Source organism: Muscardinus avellanarius (genome assembly GCF_963383645.1).
Source record: "Muscardinus avellanarius genome assembly, chromosome: 13".
NCBI lineage: Eukaryota > Metazoa > Chordata > Mammalia > Rodentia > Gliridae > Muscardinus > Muscardinus avellanarius.
In genome coordinates, this window is record NC_137799.1 from 74,829,944 (window position 1) to 74,848,047 (window position 18,104).

The 18,104-nt window shown below is 42.3% G+C and overlaps 1 protein-coding gene across 1 annotated transcript in view; it reads left to right on the forward strand.

The window, feature by feature from the left end:
* The window catches only part of MAMDC2 (MAM domain containing 2), a gene marked incomplete at both ends in the record, with an annotated part of 178,369 nt that overhangs the window by 148,908 nt on the left and 11,357 nt on the right, over nucleotides 1-18,104 (forward strand). Inside the window, 2 exons of the mRNA XM_080708749.1 lie at nucleotides 120-213; nucleotides 2,661-2,813. Of these exons, the coding sequence (XP_080564875.1) occupies nucleotides 120-213; nucleotides 2,661-2,813 (247 nt within the window). The remainder of the gene's footprint in view (nucleotides 1-119; nucleotides 214-2,660; nucleotides 2,814-18,104) is intronic.

Here is an 18,104-nt window from a genome sequence, read left to right on the forward strand (position 1 = left end):
CGTGTTCAAGAAGAGAGATTCTGGCTTTTGCAAGCCCCTTGTGCTAAGCAAATCCCACGTGCTAAGAGTTTCCAGTTTTCAACTAGCAGAATCCATAACTTCATTTTTATGAATTGCAGGTGGTTTTCATGAGCCTGTGCAAAAGTTTTTGGGACTGTGGGCTTGTCGCCCTGGATGATATTACAATACAATTGGGAAGCTGCTGGTCCCCAGGTAAGAGGATGTCAGTTCAGCTTTGTGTCCCTGACCTATAGATGACACTTTCCGTTTCTCCAAGACCCACTCCCGTTTAATCTGTGTGGGTCCATCCTTTGCTGCTCTTGCCAGCAATGCCTCTCTGCAGAGGTCTGAGGCAAGCTTCGGAATTTAGAAATGGTGACTCAAATGTACTTGTGTGTCTTTGTACATGTGACCTAACCCCTTTATCCTCATTTGTAAGGGAGGTAGTAATACCTACCTGAATCTTGAGGATAGTACTTATATATTCCTTAGCATAGGACCTGGCACAAAACAGTACTTTTAAAACAAATATAATCTATTTTCTTTAGTTTCATTATTTCCATTGCTGTTGTTATCTTACAGAATGCACATTTTCAAATAATTTTGGTGAAATTCTAATTTCACAGATACTTACTGAACATATAATTTAATTTTTTTTTCTTTTGCGGTACTAAGGATGGGACCCAGGGGCATTCTACCTCCGAGCTACACCCCCAGCCCTATTTTTTTTTTATTCTTTATTTTGAAACAGGGTCTCGCTAAGTTGCAGAGGGCCTCACAAAGTAGCTGAAGCTGGCCGTGAACTGCGATCCTCCCATCTCAGCCTCCCAAATGCTGGGATTACAAGTGTGTGCCACCATGCCCGACTAATATTAAATTTTTAATAAAACCTTTTTTAAGTAAGCAATAGACCAAGCATTGACATTATAGTCGTGGTACTTAGCTGTGTGTTAGACGTGATGTCCATTGAGAAAATGGTGCATACTCCAACCCAGATCAGTGGTTTTAATCTACTAAGTACATTACATCCTAAGTCATAAGGTTTGCATTTCTATAACAAACAGGCAGCCCGGCGTGGTGACCTACACCTGTAATCCCAGCACTTGGGAGGCTGAGACAAGAGGATCGCCACTTCAAAGCCAGCCTCACAACTTATTGAGGCCCTCAGCAACTTAGTGACACTCTGTTTCAAAATAAAAATTAAAATAGGGCTGGGAGTGTAGCTCAGAGGTAGAATGCCCTTGGGTTCAATGTCTAGTACCATAAATGAAAAACAATTAAAAAAAAAAACAGGCAAACTGTGAAATCAGCCTGTTGCTGGAGAGTAACCTCCATGTTTATTTAATTAAAAGACAATTTGTTTTTAGTCCCTTGATTTCTGAGAAACTGCAAGGACAATACAGATAAAAATATCTACACTCAGGGCATAGAAGAGGAAACAAGGCCTCATTAGCTACTAGTGTATATGAGATAAAATGAAGTAGAATGATTAACACACAAGAGACGTAAAGACAGGCTATTTATTAGAAAAGTTGCTAAGAATCTGGATGTGGGCAGGTGGGACAAAGTGCGGTCAGAGGAAGAGGCCTCAGCAAGTTGAGAGGTAGCACCATTCTAGTAATAATAAGTGAAAGAATCACGCAGAGATGCTGCATGCCGTGCGAATTATGAGGGGAGACGATCAGATAGCGATGTATGGAACCAACTTTTAATTGGGCACGGAAGCCTCTCCTGGGGAATGGGTGCCAGTCGGTGAAAGGGCCCAGTCCCAATCGACTGCTGGGACCATCAGAGGCCAGAGCAGAAGTGCTTCTCCTTTAAGGTAGATATTTTGGGGGTGGGACTAAGCATGGGAATGCTGCTTCTCTCAAGATACTGACTCTCCACCTCCAGGGTTCAGCCTCCTGCACTTGCTGAGAGGTGCCCGGGGAAGGGGGAGGGACCTGACTTATCAATAAGTATTAAAGTTACTAAAGACAAACATTTGTCTTTGGAAATGAAAAATATGACTCTTAAGTAGCAAAATAACTATCCCAAATACTTATTTTACTCATAACTAGTCAGAGCTTCACGTTCTAAATTCTTCACATCCATCATCTTATTTGATCCTCACAAACTCATGATGTGAATACCACTGACATCCCCACATTACAGATAAGAATTTTGAGTCATGGCTGTACGTGGCTGTGTCCCCAGAAGTACGTTAGCTGGCGTGTCTCCTCCTCCTCCATGGCAGCTTTAGAATTGCTATGAGGATATCTTTCAGTCATCCTGGATTTCTGAAGAAAGCTCCTACATCAGGCAATTTTATTTTCTTTTATATTTTCACAACGACAGTGTACCACCAACCTTCTGAGCTTCACAAACCCATTCTCGCAAATAGATTTGTAAACGGGTGAAATTTTCTTTCCCAAAGAAAGGACAGGTTAGGCCTAGACTCCCATTGTCCCCTGCCTCCGAGACAGACCCCATGGTGGGCCACAGCCCCTCTGCTAGAGGCAGAGCTCAGTATGGGGGCCCTGAGGAAAGGGGGCTCCCCTTCCATATGCAGGGCATATGGCCAGACACACTCAGACATGCGGCGTGGATGCCAGGGAGTCGTGAGATGCGTGGTCCTGGGAAATGTCTCAGCAGTTGCAACACCTGCTGTTTCCTTGCAGAGAGTCTTCCGCCGCCACCTGGAGAGTGTACATTTGATCAAGACGAGTGTGCATTTACGCAAGAGAAAAGAAACCGTAGCAGCTGGCGCAGGAGGAGGGGAGAGACCCCTACCTCCTACACGGGACCGAAGGGAGATCACACTACTGGGGTAGGTGAGTTATGCCACATGGTGCTGTTTCCTAAGGAAACCTTCTGAAGTAGCTTCCTCAGAATGGCTGGCTGCATTTCAGATTCTGCAAATTGATGTCTTGTGTCTAGAGTGAACTGTAAGTGGGATTCTACACTTAGAGTTAGGATCCCACTGTGAGATTTAATTCACACAGGTGAATAAAACCACCTTTTTTTTGGTAATATTGCTGGGAAGAGAATCTAAAAAGCCTTATGTAGAGGCACACACAAAGATAATTTAATTAAAAGCAAGTTTAAAAGTAAAAGAAAGATGGAAAAAAGTTAGAGAAACAATGGAAAGTCGGGCATGGTGGCACATGCCTGTAATTCAAACACTTGGGAGGCTGAGACAGGAGGATCACAGGTTTACTGCCAGCCTCAGCAACTTAGTGAGACCCCCAGCAGCTTAGGAAGATTCTGTTTTAAAATAAAAAGGGCTGGAGGTATAGCTCAGGAGTAGAATGCCTCTGTATTTAATCCCCAGTAGCAAAAAGAAAAGAATCGTAATTAAAACGAGCCAGAAGCCGGGCGTGGTGGTGCACGCTTGTAATCCCCACACTTGGGAGGCTGAGATAGGAGGAACGCACAGGTTCGAAGACAGCCTAACCTACTTAGTGAGGCTCTCAGCAACTTAGTGAGACCCTGTTTCCAAATAAAATATAAAATAGGTCTGGGAGTATAGCCCGGAGGTAGAGAGCCCCTGGGTTCCACCCTCAGTACCACAACACACACACACACACACACACACACAGCCAGAGTTGAGGCCTCATTTTCAAAACTAACTGGCAAGGAGGGGAAGCATGCGAGCTATTTTGTTTGTTTTTGTTTTGTTTTGTTTTGTTTTTTGCGGTACTGGGGATGGAACCCAGGGGCATTCTACCTCTGAGCTACACCCCCAGCCCTATTTTTTAGTCTTTTTATTTATTTATTTTTTATTTTTTATTTTTGGTGGTACTGGGGGTGGAACCCAGAGGCTTTCTACCTCCGGGCTACACTCCCAGACCTATTTTATATTTTTTATTTGGAAACAGGGTCTCACTAAGTTGCTGAAAGCCTCACTAAGTAGCTGAGGCTGGCTTCGAACCGGTGCAATCCTCCTGTCTCAGCCAGCCAAGCGCAGAGATTACAAGCCTGTGCCACCATGCCTGGCTATTTTCTTTTTTTACAAGCATGTGCCACCATGCCTGGCTGATGTCTATTTTCTTATGATGATACCAGACACATTAAATTAGGACCCACCCTCATAATCCATTTTAATTTAGTTACTTCTTTAAGGCCCTATATCCAAACACAGTAACATGATGAGATATTGAGGCTGGAGCTCCAGCTTGTGTATTTTGGAGAGATACAAATAATAGACTCCTGGGCTTGCTTAATATAGACTATGGTCTTCCTCTTCTCCGTATACACAATGTGAAAATCTAACAAAAGCCTATGTAGTAGACATTAAGTTGCTCATAGTTCTACTCTCTTATTCACACTACTCCTGAGTGATGGGGACATATTTTAAGCAAAATGTGGTATGTCTTTGCTTAAAGGAAATGATATGGTTGTGTTTGCTTCATCTCTTTGAAAACTTAAAAGGATGTTTCAGCTGTCTGGGGTGAAACTTCAAAGCAAAAATTGAATGCAAAAACTTCTTAGTGTGTTCAATATTTATTCTGAGTAAATTCTTGATGCATTAACTGAAATTCTCTGGTGCACAGCATAGAGAATGCTGATTTTTTAAAGTCAAATACTTCTATAGTCTCTTCTTCATTCTTTATTCCACCTGCTTCAATACAAATCTCTAAAAGTTTCTCAAGACACCGCCAGTTTTCTAACTACATAAAATCTTTTCAGATTACATACTTCTATTTTTAGGCACAGTAATGCAAATAAGAAAACAAAGTTTGCTATGTTGTGCCCAAGGCATCTACAGATATGTAGCATTGGGTTAAAATTGATTTTTTGGTCTTAAGATTAATTTACTTTATTATCTAAGTTACTTTAATAATGGGGCTCAGGATGTAGCATGTGCTGGGCTCTGGGTTTGATTCTTAGCACCACAAAAATTAAAATTAAAAAAGTCAATTTAATAACTTTTCTCTAGGAAATAATAAAGCATATGATTGTTTATGTGACCTTTTCTCTGGGTAGGCACTGTGCCAGGAATCCTTACACCCTTACTCCAACCTGTAAAGTAAGTGAAAAGTCTCATTTTTTCAGATAAGAAAGCAGAAACTCAGAGCTATTAAGGGCCCTTCTAGGACCACACAGTTGTTACTGGTAGAGTATGGGCTGAATTCCAGGTCTGTTTGGCTCTAATAGCCATATTCTGTCCACACCGCCTCATCAGGGTCTCCCAGCCTACATGATAATAAGAGACCACACATGGCCCAGAATGAGTGTGATAGCTTATGGTGAAAATCATAATTTCTCACGTAGGAGCATAAACTCACCCCAACACTCTTCACAGCAAAGAGGAGAAAGGGTGTCTTCACTTAGAAAGGCTCTATTCCAGCCATGGTATCTTTGGACATGCATAGAAATTAATCTAGCAGAAAGAATCCATGCTTTTGTCTGAGCCATTTCTAGTGTCTGTTTACTGATATTGGATGATCAACCCCAGGACTGCAGCCCATACGTCTACTGTATACCCTAAACTCACAGAAAACTGGCTTCTTCTTGTCCCGATCTCTAATGGTGTGAGCTATGTAAGGCTGATGTATTGGCTCTCAAGTCACAGGAGACAAGTGCTATCTACTGAAAAATTAAACCCCTTTAAAATAACAGTTTATTTCTAAAAGCCACCAGCATCAGAAGCTACGTGTGTATAAGGATCAACACCTTCGAGCTAGGAGCAAGCATTAACACTACATGGCCCAGGCCTCTTGAGACCTCAATTTATTCCACATTTCCTGAGTGCCCACTGTATATTATGCACCAAATAATGCACAAAAGCCTCTGAATTATAACAAGTGAGTCGGTCCAGTTCTAGAGATGGTGGGACAACACAAAACATCTAGTTCTCTTTGGAAATGTCTCTTTTGGGGAATGGAGAGGTGCAGAGAACTGAACCTAAGGTTATTCCACCTCTGAGCTACACCCTAGCACTTTTTTTTATTTTGAGATAGGGTCTAAGTTGCCGAATGTCTCGCTCAGTTGCTGAGACTGGCCTAAACCCACAATCCCTCCTTGAGAATGTCTTGATCATGAGTGTGGAGTTCCCGAGGAATGGCAGGGAGTGTGGAAGCAGTTGAGGATGAGGGAACAGCAGGAATGAGGTAAGGCGCCACGAAGCGGGACAGCTCTCAGCAACTCTATTTGGCTGGCAAGTAAGACACCGTGAATCAGGACTCCCTAGATACTAGGGTCTAAAACGTAGGCTTGCATTGGAGGTAATACTTTTGTTGTTGTTGTTGTTTGGTGGTACTGGGGTTCCTGGAAGCCCTTCTACGTCTGAGCTACACTCCCAGACCCATTTTATACTTTTTATTTGGAAGCAGGGTCTCTTAAGCCAGCATGGCTGGCTTCGAACCTGCGCGATCCTCCTGTCTCCGCCTCCCAAGCGCGGGGATTACAGGCGTGCGCCACCACGCCTGGCAGAGGTAATACTTTTGAAGATATGATTCCAAGGAAAAGGAAGTTCCTTTCACAAAGGCTATAAAGCAAGCAAGAAAGAAACTGATACAAAGATGTATCATTGGCTTGGCCATGACTATGCCCACTGGCAGCTTCATCCTGTGGGTGTTTGGGAGAAAAGGAGAAGTGTTTGTCCACAGGCTCCCATCCCACACTGGCCAGAGATGTGCAAGTCCTTTAATCACTGACTCCTGACTCTTTCTGCTGAGTGGTTCTGCAGAGGCCTATGCCAGGGATGACTGGAGAAGCCGCAGCCTCGCAGACAGGAGGCAACAGGCACTTGGCTGGCGCCCAGGATAAGACATCGATCAAGTTGCATCCAAGTCATTCCATCTTTTACTTCATCCTTAAAGCCTGTCAGTCTGCACTTGGAAGAACACAGACAGGAGGAAAAGGAAAGAGAGAGCCATACAAAGCTGTCCTTATACAGACAGCTGCATCTGATGGTCAGCCAACATATGTCCTTTAAATAAAAAGAAAAGCTCAGGAAAGGAACGCTGAAAATATGTCAGGTTATTGTGTGTCTGTCAGAATCAATACATCATCTCAGGTTAAATAAAGACCAGCCCTGGGAATGGAGCTCTTCAGTTAACTGCCAAACAGGTCAAAGAATGCCAGTTATCTAGAAATAGAGCTTTAGGGAAATGCCACTCCTGTCCTGCCTGCCCAATGGCTGCTTGGCTACTGTTAGCTGGAGAGAGCTTGATTTTCCAGACTATCACAGTAAAAAAAAAAAAAAAAAAGGAGGGGAGTGGAATTAGGGCAAGTGAAAAGTCACTGTCTTAGCAAGAGGCAGTCATTTTTCTAAAACAAACACTACCCTCCTTTGGTTTTAATAAAGTTCTTTAGTGAAATGCTCCATCTTGCCATTTATTGTCTTGAATATATATATATATATATACACGTATACATATATATCATTTCTTGAATATACACACATATATACACACACATATACACACACATATATATATATATACACACATATATACACATATACACACATATACATCTATACACATGCTGTAATTGAATCCAGGGCCTTACACATGTTAGTCAAGCACTCTACCACTGAGCTACATTCCAGTCCCATGAACATATTATTAAATACTGATATTATTTGTGTGGGGGTACAACTGGCGATTGAACCCAGGAGCATTCTATCTTCAAGCTATACCCTCAGCCTTTTAAATTTTTTATTTAAAACAGAGTCTCCTTAGGTTGCTGATAGTCTTGCTATTACAGGTGTGTGCCACCATCCCTGGCTTAAGTATTGCTAGTCGTAGTTATTTTAAAATCTGTGTGATAACTCGCATGTGGGTCACCTACTTAGCACATAGGTTTGTCCATTTGTCCTATGCTTGTTTCTTAAAATCTCTGGTAAAAGTTTTTTTGAATACTAGACATTGTGAATAAAGTTATAGAACCTCTCTTCCAGAGAGGACTCAATCTATTCTCAAACAGACAACTAGAAGCCAGGGTTGCGGTTCTATTTTGCTGGATCTATCTTTGATCTCCCTACACCCCATGTATATTCTCCAAAAATATACTCTGGACCTTACTTAGGAGCTTTCCTCTCTAATATGTCCTACATTTCCATTTTTGCCTCTTTAGCTGGTGAGATGGCTGAAAACTGTTTTACATTTGACTTCTTCCCTTTTGCTTTCTGCCAGTTAAGAATTTAGTAAATGCAGCCAGGTGTGTTGGCACACACCTGTAATCCCAGTTCTTTGGAGGCTGAGACAGGAGAATGACAGGTTCGAGGCCAGCCTCAGCAACTTAATGAGACCTTAAGCAACTTAGGCCCAGTTTCAAGATAAAAATATAAAAAAGTGAAGGATGAAGCTTGGAGATAGAATGCCCTTGGGTTCAATCCCTGGTACCAAAAAAATTTTTTTTTGTTTTTGGTAAATGCCTCTAATTAAGATGCCAAATGATGAGCTACCTTTTCTGTCCCTCTCTTTTCTCAAAAACCAGCTTTTCGAGCCCTGGCCGTGGCAGCCCTCCACTCAAATTGCTGTCTTCTCACCTAGTGAGATGGGTCGGCTTCTCTGTTACTCGGCACCTGTTCTTAACTCAGCCTCTAAGTTCAACCACGAAACGCCTCACAGCAGCTTGTGAACACTGAGCTCCGTATACTGGCCTTGTCTCCTCTGGGATGTTGGTCCCTCAGGTCCTTGCTACGTGGAAGCTCAACAGAGATCTATTAGGTAGAAGCAGTTTAGAAGAGCCACGCTGTAAATATGTCAGATCACTGTGTGTCTATCACAATCAATGCATCATTGATATAAGCGATTCCAAGGTGGCTATAGTTTTCCAGGCTTCCTAAGGGAGGATGCAATAAAAACCTTTCCAAATGCTAGGGTGCAGCATGGTAGAGTCTGTGAGAAGACAACCAATAAACAGCTGCCTCTGCTCCTTGCTGTCCGCAGGACCCAGACGCCGTTACATAACAGCTCCGAGTCTATTTCCTCATACGTAAAACAGTGATAACAGCCGGGCGTGGTGGTGCATGCTTGTGATCCCAGCATTTGGGAGGCTGAGACCTGAGGATCGCGGTTCGCGGACAGCCTCAGCTACCTCCGCGACTAAGTGAGACCCGGTTTCAAAATAAAGAATAAAAAATTGGGCAGAGGGTGTAGCTCGGAGGTCGAATACCCCTGGGTTCCATCCCCAGACCCACACACACACACACAAAAAAAAAACAGTGATAACAACCAAAGCCCCGCCTCAGAATCGCTGTGGCGATTAATTGAGATATTTGTGAAAAGATTTAATAATTATAAGCTCTGCTGAAATTAATGGTATTATTATTTTTACAATTATTCATTCTTAATGTAAAATCTAATGTTTCTGTAATACTTTGCGGGACTCTTTGTTTTATCATTTGTGCATCTGTAAAATTTTACTAGTAAAATCACTTAGTAGAAATCAAAAGGCTTGCTGGGCATGGTGGTGCACACTTGTAATCCCAGTAATTGGGAGGCTGAAACAGGAGAATCGCAGGTTTGAGGCCAGCCTTAGCTATTTAGTGAGGCCCTCTGCAACTTAGTGAAACCCTATTTCAAAATAAGTAATAAAAAATAAGGCTAGGGGTGTAGCTCAGAGGTAGAAAACCCCTGGGTTCAATCCCTAGTACTACCCAAAAAAAATGAAACCAAAAGTCTTGATAAAAAAACTTAAACCAATTATTTACATTTACCACCTCAAGGTAAAAATATAAAAAGGACGAGAGATGCAGCTTAGGGGTAGAATGCCCCTGGGTTCAATTCCTGGTACAATAAAATAAGCTAATTGATTCAAATCTACCACCAAGTAATCCACATGATAAACTTAAGATTTTTATAAATTTTAGCAGTAAGCCGGGCATGGTGGTGCACACTTGTAATCCCCGCACTTGGGAGGCGCAGGTTCGAAGCCAGCCTCGCTGGCTGAAGAGACCCTGTTTCCAAATAAAAATTAAAAAATGGGTCTGGAAGTGTAGCCCAGAGGTAGAAGGGCTTCCAGTAACCTCAGGACCACACACACACACACACACACACACACACACACACACACACACATAAAAAAAAATTTAGCAGTAATACCCATGTGTAAGAAAAACATAACCAATATATCAAACTGTTTATATACACATTTATTGCTAGTTTTCTATTTTAATGCTAATATGAAGTTTCCTGTTTGAACAGATATATTTAACCAATAAAATAGAATCTACTTAAAATATTAAATGAACAATAATATACTTATTATTAAAATATAAATACCCTGAAAGTGGTATTTGCATGACTGTAGCTTTGGAAAAACATATTTAACAAGTTGTTCTAGTACAATAACAACAGATACGAACTTTAGCCCCACCATTTGACTACAATTAAAAAGTAAAGGCAAAGCTGGGTGTGGTGGCGCACACTTGTAATCCCAGCATTCAGGAGGCTGAGACTGAAGAATCACGGTTCTCGGCCAGCCTCAGCTACTTAGCGAGGCCCTCTGCAATTTAGTGAGACCCTGTTTCAAAATAAAGAATAAAAAATAGGGCAGGGGGTGTAGCTCAGAGGTCAAACACCGCTGGGTTCCATCCCCAGACCCATACACACACACAAAAAGTAAAGGCAGCTTGAGAATGATGGCAGGCACCTATAATCCTAGTACTTGGGAGGCTGAGACAGGAAGATCACAGGTTCAAGGCCAAACTCAGCAACTTGGCAAAGCCCTCAGCAATTTAGTAAGACCCAGTTCCCGAATCATAAGTTAAAGGGGTTGGAGGGTTTGCTGGGCGTGATGGCGCACGCTTGTAATCCCCGTGCTTGGGAGGCGGAGACAGGAGGACCGCGCAGGTTCGAAGCCAGCCGTGCTGGCGTAAGAGACCCTGTTTCAAAAATATAAAATAGGTCTGGGAGTGTAGCCCGGAGGAAGAAGGGCTTCCAGGAACCCCAGTACCACCAAAAAAAAAAAGGGGGGGGGGTTGGAGGCGTACCTCTGAGGTAGAAAGCTCCTGGATTTAATCCCCAGTGCTAAATAAACAAATAAATGCATTTGTGACCATGGCTAGCGACTTGCATCCAGGTGGAAAAAACTTCGCAGGATTTGTCTAGCCATTTCCTGCGTCCTTCTACCTGAGTAACTCTCTCCTACAAAATCAGAAAGTTTCCTAACATTAATGCCACTTATTTTCAGGACTAAGAAGGCAAGTTTCAACAAATTTCCCAAGGTTTTCTTGGGCATTGCAATCTTACTCATATTTATATGAATGCTAGGCCTTCAGAATTCTTTGTAAATATTTGTTTTTAGTTGACCCAGAGTTTACAATGATTATGTAGCAACTGATAATAGAATAAATAAACCAACAGATAACTCTCCAGTCTAATGAGAACAGGACTTCAATTGTTGGGATTCCCTCCACTGTCACCCAGCCCTCCTTCCCCTCCCGCCACCTCCCAGAAAAGCAGCTCTGCCTCATTTTAACAGTTACAGAAAAAGAGTGGTCCGGTTCAGTGTTTTGATAAATCCTCCTTATTTCTGGAAATTAAATTCTCTTTTAACATGCTACTAAGTGAATATAAGAATCTGCTTCATTTCCAAAAACCTTCCCTTCTTACATGAAATACCAGTAATACATTAAAATACCAGCGTGAAATTCCTAAAAATGTGCCATGAGACAAAAGAAAATAAAAACTATGTATTTAATGTGTTTTTATGTGGCTGAAATGTAGCGGTGGTGTATGTACTAGTATTGGGAATGGCCTAGGAAGATTGGAGAAAGCTCTGGTTATTAATATATTTCAAAAATTGGGTGAGGGGCAAATCTGTGCAAGGACTTGGTTTCTGCCTAAAAGCAGGCAACTATTCCAATGTAAAAGCAGGCAACTATTCCAATGTAAATTAACATAGTTAAAAGTAATTAACAAGTCAATAGGAGAGGAGAACTAGTCCTTTATCTAAAGACAGATCTTAAGAGAGAACTAGGCCTTTATCTAAAGACAGATCTACATGATGATCTAGGGAGGGTGGGGCAGGGTTTGACCTTGCCCTTCATGAAAGAAGACACCTCGCCAAACCTTGCTGAGGGAGGTACCTTACAGGAACAGTTCACTACGTCAGGATTACATGAACAAGATGGAAGGCATGGTATAAAAGGCTGAGTCCCAAGTATTCATTTCCAGTCACCCCCATGGGGCTGTATTTCTATGTCCTGTATTTCTATCTTTTCCTCTTTTTCTGTTTTTTTTTTTTTTGTTTCTTTGGGGATTTTTTGGGAAATTATTCCCAGGGGTCTAACAAAGATCCCTGAGGACAGTTTCCCAAACCGTAACAGTGTATTTCAAACCCTTGTCTTCTTTTTTTTTTTTTTTTTTTTTTTTACTTTTTTAAACTTTTTCTTTAACTGGGGTGAAATATACGTAACATAAAAACTTAACATTTTAACCATTTTTAAATATACAGTTCAGTGGTTCTGCAACTATCATTAGCCTCTAAATATTTTTTTATTTTCCTAAACTGAAACTCTATAACCAGATACAATGACTTCGTGCTTATGTTATTATTAATATTTTAATTTTGGTATTGGAGACATTGAACCCAGGGGCGTTTTACCTCCGAACTACACCTCCAGCCCTTTCTATTTTTTATTTTTATTTTTTATTTTGGTGGTACTGGGGGTGGAACCCAGAGGCTTTCTACCTCTGGGCTATACTCCTAGACCTTTTTTATATTTTATTTGGAAACAGGGTCTCACTAAGTTGCTGAAAGCCTCACTAAGTAGCTGAGGCTGGCTTGGAACCTGCGCGATCCTCCTGTCTCAGCCTCCCCAGCGCGGGGATTACAAGCGTGTGCCACCACAACCGGCTTCTATTTTTTATTTTGAAGCAGGATTCTAAGTTGCTAAGGGTTTCACTAAGTTGGTGAGGCTAGCCTCAAACCTGCGATCCTCTTGTCTCAGTCTCCCAAGTATTACAAGCCTGAGTTAGCATGCTCAGAAATATAACTCCTTATTTTTGACAAGTTTTTATTTATTATTATTTTTTTGGGGGGGTGGCACTGGGGGTATAACCAGGGACTTTCTACCTCCAGGCTGTACTCCCAGACCTATTTTATATTTATTTGGAAACAGGGTCTCACTAAGTTGCTGAGAGCCTCACTGTGCAATCCTCCTGTGCAATCCTCCTGTGCAATCCTCCTGTCTCAGCTTCCCAAGCGCAGGGATTACAAGCATGCGCCACCACGCCTGGCTTTTTTGACAAGTTTTTAAAATCCTTTAAAAGTAAGGAGTGATGTTGGAGGGACATCTTTAGCCGTTGTGCTTCCCAAAGTGCCCATGTCTTTTCTCCTTGATTATTGGAGCTCTCTTCCAGCTTACTGAAAGCAGCTAGTTGTTCATTCCACTCGGTCTCTTCACACGGGCCCTGGGGCTCCCTCCCAGACTGTGAAGAGACTATGGGCCTGGAGCAACAGCTGCTTCCAAGCTCAGGATTAAGGATAGAGCGTGTGTCTGTGCGTCCCAACACATCGCAGTTGCTGTGCAAAGAACAGATGGGACCCTGATCTCCCTGTACATGCACTGGAACCCCCATCTTGAATGTTAAACAATGACCCACAGAGAGAAAGTAATCTGTTTTCTCCAGTTAATAATCCCTTCCACAGACTGGAATCCTCTAAGTACAGGAACACGTGAGCTGCTCCAAAGCGTCTAGGCTGGGGTCTCCGGGCTCCCATCCAGAGCTTTTGTTTGCTGAGACAGACAGTGCTTGAAGCTGTAATGGGGTAAAAACTGTGGGTACGCAGGGCTTTCCATGCAAGGCAGACCGGCCCTCTGTGAAGCTCTGGTCTTTTCTTTTTTTTTTTTTTTTTTTTTTTGGTGGTACTGGGGTTCCTGGGAGCCCTTCTTCCTCCGGGCTACACTCCCAGTCCTATTTTATATTTTTGAAACAGGGTCTCTTACACCAGCACGGCTGGCTTCGAACCTACGCGATCCTCCTGTCTCCGCCTCCCAAGCGCGGGGATTACAAGCGTGCGCCACCACGCCCGGCCTTGGTCTTCTCTTTTTGATAGACTTTTATTGGTACATTGTAGTCTCACATCGTAAAGCAGTTCAGAGTGATGGGGACATACGTGCACATGGCACCTGGTGAGTTTCCCCGCTCCCTCCCGCTCCTACCCCTTCCCCACACATGATCTGCACTGGTGATTTCAGTAGAAGTGTTTTCTTACTAGTTCTTTCTCTCCTCCACCCTCCCTAGACCACCTCCCGGGCTCCGCTGGGGTTCCTTCTCCTTTAAAGTCCTCTAATATCCCGATCACTCTCTAGCTTCTGGGTATGAGAGAACACATACGGCCTTTCACTTTCTGTGACTGGCTAATCTCACTTAGCATCGTGTTCTACAGGTCCATATACTCTCCTACAAATGATGTCATTTTGTTTTTCATTGCTGAGTAGAATTCCACTGAGTGGATATCCCATAATCTTATAATCTATTCATCTGTTAATGGACACCTAGACTCTCCATAATTTGGCTATGGTAAATTGGGCTGCTGTAAACTGCTGCTAAACTGTATGTACCATTATAATATTCTGATTTCTGTCCCTTTGGAAAAATACCCAGGAGTGGTATTGCCGAATCATAGGGTGGATCCATTCTCAGTTTTCTGAGGAATTGCCACACTGATCTCCATAGTGGCTGTGTTTGTAATCCCACCAGCAGTGTATAAAAGTTCCCATTTCCCCATGTCTTCACCAGCATTTACTGTTGATTTCTTGATGACTGTCGGTCTAATTGGGGTTATGTGAAATCTCAGTGTGGTTTTGGTTTATATCTTTCTGATCATTAAAGATGCCCAACATTTTTTCATACATTTATTGGTTTTTATATTCCTCTTTTTTATGTGAAGTGTCTATTTAGTTCAATTGCCCTTTTTTTTTTTTTTTTTTTTTTTGGTACTGGGAGTTGAACCCAGAGGCATTCTACCTCCAAGCTACATCCCCCAGCCCAATTTTTTTTTTTTTTTTTTTTTTTTGTGGTGGTACTGGGGGTGGAACCCAGAGGCTTTCTACCTCGAGGTTATACTCCCAGACCCATTTTATATTTTATTTGGAAACAGGGTCTCATTGAGTTGCTGAGAGCCTCACTCAGTAGCTGAGGCTGGCTTCGAACCTGTGTGATCCTCCTGTCTCAGCCTCCCAAGGGCGGGGATTACAAGTGTGCGCCACCACGCCCGGCCCTCCCAGCCCAATTTTATTTCTTATTTGGAAACAGGGTGCTGAAAGCCTCACTAAATTGTTGAAGGATGTCTTTGAACCTGCTATTCTCCTGTTTCAGCCTAGCAAGTACTGGGATTACAAGCATGTGCCATCACACCTGGCTGTTTTGTCTTTTAAGCACTTTGTATATTCTAGAATTAGTCCTCTGTAAGAGGAATCGCTGGCAAAGATCTCTTATTTTGTGGGCTCTCTCTTTACTCTTGATGGTTTTCTTTGCTGCACAGAAACCTTTTAACTTTTTTTTATTGCAGTAATGGGAATGAAACCCAGGGCCATTCTACCTCTGAGTTACACCCCCAGCCCTATTTTTGATTCTTTATTTTGAAACGGGGTCTCACTAAGTTGCGGAGGGCCTCACTAAGTAGCTAGCTGATGCTGTCCGCAAATCACGATCCTCCTGTCTCAGCCTCCCAAATGCTGGGATTACAAGCATGCACCACCATGCTCGGCTACCTTTTAATTTAATAACATCTCATTTATCAATTCTTGTTTTAATTTCCTGAGCTCTGAGAGTCTTATTGAGGAAGTTTCTACCAGTGCCAATATGTTGGAGTGTTGGTCCTATGCCTTCCTCTAGTAATTTCAAACTCTTTCTAATGTAATTTCCAATTCTTTGATCCATTTTGAGTTGACTCTTGCATAGGGTGACATATTGGGGCTTATCTGGTCTTTTCTAGTATCATATGTAAGTCAGAAAGGAAAAAAAAAAAAGAGCCAGGCATGGTGGTGCACACTTGTAAGCCCAGTACTTGGGAGGATCATGGGTTCCTGACTATCTTCAGCTGTTTAGTGAGGCACTCCGCAACTTAGTGAGATCTTGTTTTAAAATTAAAGAATAAAAAGTGAGGCCAGGAGTATAGTTTGGGGTAGAATGGCCCTGGGTTCAATCCCCAGTACTGAAAAAAAAAAAAAAAAAGGGTGGAGTATAATCTAGAGAAATAATTTTTGTGCATCAGAGAGGCAAATTCTGATCAGTTAACAAGTTTGTTAAAATTATTTTTAGGTATAGATGTTGGTCTAGAATGCTCCAAATCAGTACTGTCTTACATATGTATCTTTAAAATACAAACTATATTCTGAAGGATATTTGCAAAGTCAAGACTATTCAAGAAAACCGATTGGTATCAGTGTCCCAGAAGGGCACTCCTCCTGCATGTGACCCCTCCCTTCCAAAAGCAGCACAGTTACACAGGTCAAATGGTGCAGGAGATTTCCTTTCATATTTCATGGTACTAGGGCCGGAATGTAGCTCAGTGGTAAAGTGCTTGCTTTGCAAGCACAGCACCCTGGGTTTGATCCCCAGTGCCAAAAAGACCAAAAAAAGTCAAAATTTTTTTTTGTTGTCGTTTTGTTTGGATCAGGCAGGCAGGGTGGCAGAGGCTTGTCATTCTAGAACCTAGAATTTGGCAGACTGAGAGAGGAGGATGGCAGGTTCGAGGACAACCTCTACAAGTAGTAAGACTCTCATTAAACTAACCTTGTTCCCAAATAAGAAATAAAATCTGGGGGTGTAACTCGGAGGTAGAATGCCTCTGGATTCAATCTCCCATTATCACAAAAATATATAAAAATTAAGAAATAAAATATGTGTGGTACTAAACACAAACATCTCTGGATCTGGAAACCTTAGCTCATAGCTTCCATTTGGCACCTGAGATTCAGAGGTACAGGAACTGAAAACAGAGGAGATGTCAGAAGTTTCAGCTGTGGAAGTGGGTTTGGTCCAGAGAGTAGGAGATGGGATCAAGAGGCTGCACAGGCCATCCTCATTGGGTTAGAGCCCTCCCTCCCTGCAAGAGCCTGCACAGAGTGATGCTTTTCTCTTTCAAGGCTGTATAAACTAGAACATTGTACATACCTACAAAGAGAAAAGTCAATCAAATGATCCTGGAGGTGACTGAGAGAGTTTTCCTCTGTTCCAGCACCTCAGAATAGCCCTGCCCAAGACCCTGTCATCACTGGGAGTGGACCACTCTCCTTGCTAAACAAAAGGCAACCCTAGAGTCATGTGTCACTTATGACGAATTAATTGCTTCCTCTTCAGCATGCAAAGACTTTATTTTTCATGCTTAAATACCTCTGCTCTCCAGTGTCTCAGTGACAGTAACTTTCAGAGGGAATTTTTCCCTGCTAGTTGAGACTTTCCAAGGTTCTTTTTGTGTGTATGTGTGGTACTGGGGATGGAACCCAGTGGCATTCTACCTCTGAGCTACACCCTCAGCCCTATTTTTATTCTTTATTTTGAAACAGGATCTCACTAAATTGCAGAGCCTCACTAATTAGCTGAGGCTGGCCGCAAACCTGGATCCTCCTGTACTGGGATTACAAGCATACACCAACATGCTCTGCTCCAAGGTTCTTTATCTAGAAGTCAAGTGGACCTTTTTTTTTTTTTTTTTTTTTTTTTTGGTGGTATACTGGGGTTCTGGAAAACCCTTCTACCTCCGGGCTACACTCCTACACCTATTTTATATTTTTATTTGGAAACAGGGTCTCTTAAACCAGCAAGGCTGGCTTCGAACCTGCGCGATCCTTCTGTCTCCACCTCCCAAGCCCGGGGATTAAAAGCGTGCGCCACCACGCCCGGTCCACGTGGACCTTTTGAGAGTTCCAAAGCCATGCACAAACAATTTTTCATTGATTATTTTCCTTGTTACTTTAAAAAATATTTTTTGGAGAAAATGTATTTCGTAATCAAACATGTTAAGGCTTTGTGTCATGCACTGTGCCACTAACTTACATGGGATTCCTTTGTACAGGGGGCGGTGATATTACATGATCATTGCCCTCATGCTTTGACCTTGTTCTTCATGAAATTCAAGTAAACATACTCTTCTGTTAGAATTATACACACACAAACACACACACACACACATTCATTACATATATAAAGACA